Raw genomic sequence first — 3845 nt, 5'->3', positions numbered from 1 at the left:
CTGCACAGCACGCCGCGGTGGACGCAGAAGAAAAAAAGGTGCTTATTTCATTGAGAACTAATACCATGTTCTTTTAAGGCTGTTTTTTGTAAGTGCTGATTTTATGTACGCCTCCAATCCATATTAATTATCATAGCGTTAGTACAACTTTAGTACAAAGGTGTACTAAAGCCACGACAATTGATTGGATTGGAGGGAGTAATATATATTGCCTCAGGCCTTTTAGCAAGAGCTCAGCATGCCACCTGAATGGTTTTATTCAAAAGTGATTTGCGACACTTGTCTATGACTATGCATAAAGGGTCCAACATTCGTTGTCTTTTGTCCCTGTGTACCCAAGAGAGGAGATGCAACATATGAGAAATGAAGGATGTACTGCCTCTCTACTAAAATGTAAGATATTTTTATAGTTCAACTGAAACTGCAAAAATATCTTATATTTTGATACAGAGAAGTACTTGTGAGTGCCAATAATATGACAAGTAGTATCCAAACATGAAAAAGATAGTTTTCCACAAGGAATGCGAGTTCAAAAGGTCCAAGCATTACTTCAGTTGAGCGGAGCCATCTGTTACTCCATTTTTTTGGGTTTAGAGGGCTTATCTTAATTTTTCTGTTTTATAAGTCTTATTTTTATAGCCCTCCATCACATATTCAGAGCTTCAGGTGCATCAAATCGCTGCATGCAAGGCTTAAGAGAAAATTCATCACTGCATGTACTTTTTTTTGTTATTTGGTGGTCACATATTCAGAGTTTCAGGTGCACTAAATTGCTGCATGCGGCATATATGGCACTAAATTAGTATCACTAGATTCATTTTGAAATGTAGTGACATGATATATCAATTTGATGTCATATATGCTACTCATTTTTTTCTATAAAATTGATCAAAATTCTAAAATGTGGACTTAGTAAAAAAAGGGTGGAAGTACACTTATTCATAGAGTGAGGGAGTACATTGATTCTCCGACTAAGGACACTTTACGCACATGTAATAACGTAGTGATCCAATTAATCGTTTACTTCAGACCACACACTTCGATGTCCACCCCATTTTACCCTTGGGCACATTCCTGAAGCGAAACTGCTCCATACACGACAGTGTGTGGACGATAAGTGCACGACCAAAGGATCCAGCGGCCACTGCTCAGCTGTGCTTGAGATTCGTCGGCTCGATTTAATCGTCGTTCATGAGTCGTCCAAACTTTGTCGTCCCCATAGCATTGCTCTTCGTGAAGAGCATATCACGCACATGCATTCATTTAACTGGTGGTCAAAGTCAGAAACCATGGCCATCACATTCTATATAAATTAAAATCATCAATGGATCGGTGGTCAACAGTAAACAGTCCGCGCCTTGCAGCGAGGATCGGGGCGCCATTTCAGCTAGCACATCAGCCGGTCATCGCAAGCAAGGCGGCAGGCACGGCGGGTAATTGATCGATCAGGCACCTCAGCCATGCAAACCGCCCTACGCGCGGCACCTAGCTACCTACTACCTACCACTTCCCATCCATGAGAATGAGGCAAATCTTACTTAACTTCCCAAATGCGAAATCGAAAAGGCGTAAACGGAAAGGAAAGGCGACCGCTCCGGCGCCGGCGCGCACGCACGCACGGCGGCGCGCGGGAATCGCTAGTAGAACTGGCCGGAGTTGGTGAAGGTCTGGCCGAACCCCCAGTTGCTGGGCGCCACGTCCTGGAAGACCACCTTCTGGCCGTTGGTGGCGGTGACGGCGAAGGAGATGGACTGCCCGTTGAGGTAGCTGTTGGACTGCCAGTTCGCGCCCCAGTTCCGGGACATGGTGGTCCACCCGGTGCGGGACCCCTTGATCTGCACCGCCCTGACCGACCCCGGCCCGCCGACGTTGGTGATGAGCACCAGCTCGAAGTAGCTGTTGCCGTTGATGGTGAACCGCACGCCGCCGCTCCTGGAGCAGGACACCCGCTGGAACAGGATGGGCACGATGCCGGCGCGGTAGACGCCGATGCGCTCCCACGCGGGCTGCGCCATGTCCAGGTGCTTGCGCGGCGGGTTGCACCAGCCGCCGTTGTCGTTGGGCTTGGAGTAGTCCGTCGGGCAGAGGTTGGTGGCGGTGATGGTGACCGTCACCCCCGGCTTGCAGTTCGGGGAGCTGCCCTGGTCGCACTGCACCTGGTAGCACTCCCCGCACGCCGCCCCGTCGTTGAAGAGGGACGTGCTCAGCGCCGCCGTGTCCGTCCCGTACCCCGTCGAGTACAGGTTGCCGTACCCGCAAGCGCCGCCTGCCATTAGTTCCAACGCCGTCCTCGATCAGTACATATCCACGGCGCGCAGAAGTGCAATGCAAATACGCTAAGCGAGGAGCGCAGTCGTGGATGGTCACTTACCCATGGTGCCGGCGGCGTTGCTCCCTCCGTAGAACGTGGCCGAGCCCCTCATCCAGTCGGCAGCACCGGGCGTCGCCGCGGCGAGGCAGTAGGCCGCGACGACGACGACGGCCAAGCGCGACAAGACTCCGCTCCTGCGCGCCATCTCCAGTGCGTACGGAATGGCCTCGGGCACAGGGCACTGTGGTGGGTGGGTGCACTCGATCGGCGGGCGACGCGGGAGGCGAGTGAAGTGAGGAGGTGGAAAAGCCATGGCGTCGGCGGTGGTTAAATAGCGATGCGGCGATTGAGGCGCGCGCGAAGCCCGGCGGGGACTCACGTGCCCGCCGAGGCGGTCGACGGCCCCGTTGCACCCAGCGCCTTAAATGCATGCCATGCACGATTCCTGACTCTCTTTTTCTCCCGCCCAAAAAATGAAAAGTCTATGCTCCGCTACGTTTTCGAAGGATTCCCCATTTCCACTGGCTGATCTGCAGGGGGCGGCCGACTCTGCCGCATTTTCATTTTCTTCTCTGGCAAGCAGCAGAGCCGGCCCACTGTGCCCTAGTAGGTTCCACTGATCCGTGCCAGTAGTACGTCTTAATCATTTGGGATCAACATTACGTACGACTAAACAATCATCAGCTTGGAGGGAGACGTACAGTACGTACGAGTGATGAGCATCAACATTTTGATCAGAAGTAAACCAGTTCGACCATCCGGAGGCGGAGGCGTCACGTGAGCTCACGAGACTCGGCCGCTCCGAGTCACATGGGGATTTTTTTTTTGAGGGAAGAGTCACATGGGGATTACTGGCGATGGAGTGGTTACCGAGGGTCATTGGATCGGTAAGCAAGCCCCTAGCCCTAACTACTCCAAAACACGATGCAGCCCCTTGGATTGAGCCGGTTGACGCGCTGCTCAGCTCAACTGATACCCGCCAAGAAATGGAAGCTACTACTACTACTCCACTTGCGCTCGTTGTTACTGTGTGGTCCCCACTGGCAGGTACTAGCGGTTAGGGTTAGGGGTGAGGGCTAGGGGAATTTAGCACCCTAGGTAGGTCATTTTGGCTTGATTTAAGGGAGGATTAATTAGTTTTTCTCCCGCGCGCGGGCCTCGAGCTTAATTTTGTCTTGCTCGGTTGATTGGAATCTACGGGAAGAAACTCTTTTGCTTTGGGGCAAGTCAACTGCCATGCACACTAGGGCCTTGAAAAAACTGTCACTCTAGGGCCTCGACATTGGATTATTAGGGCAACTGTTTCTACATGTACGGCTAGTGCTTTTCTTAATAGGTATGACCTCAATTTTATACTGGCGATCCCTGCTAGATTACGGGGTCAAACCTTTGGATTTGAATGCGTTCAGATTTCATCGTTTTTGGTTAAAGAAATGTCTGACACTGAGAAGAGAAGCCTTTTTCTTTTGCTGAGATTCGTTCGGATGCAAATTAGCGGCATTCTGTCTACTCTATGGTTTATCCTCTGAGTAGT

At 51.3% G+C, this 3845-nt stretch overlaps 1 protein-coding gene across 1 annotated transcript; it reads right to left on the bottom strand.

The window, feature by feature from the left end:
* Nucleotides 1–1262: 1262 nt before the first annotated feature.
* Nucleotides 1263–2651, bottom strand: LOC109747326 (expansin-A12). The gene is made up of 2 exons (XM_020306411.4): nucleotides 2372–2651; nucleotides 1263–2266 (listed from the first exon to the last, which is right to left on the bottom strand). The coding sequence occupies exons 1-2, from the start codon at nucleotides 2622–2624 to the stop codon at nucleotides 1638–1640; spliced, it is 882 nt and encodes a 293-aa protein (XP_020162000.2). The 5' UTR covers nucleotides 2625–2651; the 3' UTR covers nucleotides 1263–1637.
* Between the last annotated feature and the right edge of the window lie 1194 nt (nucleotides 2652–3845).

Source organism: Aegilops tauschii, chromosome 4, assembly GCF_002575655.3.
Source record: "Aegilops tauschii subsp. strangulata cultivar AL8/78 chromosome 4, Aet v6.0, whole genome shotgun sequence".
NCBI lineage: Eukaryota > Viridiplantae > Streptophyta > Magnoliopsida > Poales > Poaceae > Aegilops > Aegilops tauschii.
This window is presented reverse-complemented; position numbering and strand designations above follow the sequence as displayed.

Excerpts from the sequence above, each read along its gene's own strand:
- LOC109747326 (XM_020306411.4), bottom strand. The coding sequence starts at position 2,624 with ATGGCTTTTCCACCTCCTCACTTCACTCGCCTCCCGCGTCGCCCGCCG. Across the intron at positions 2,267-2,371 it reads CAACGCCGCCGGCACCATGG|GCGGCGCTTGCGGGTACGGC; the intron begins GTAAGTGACCAT and ends AACTAATGGCAG.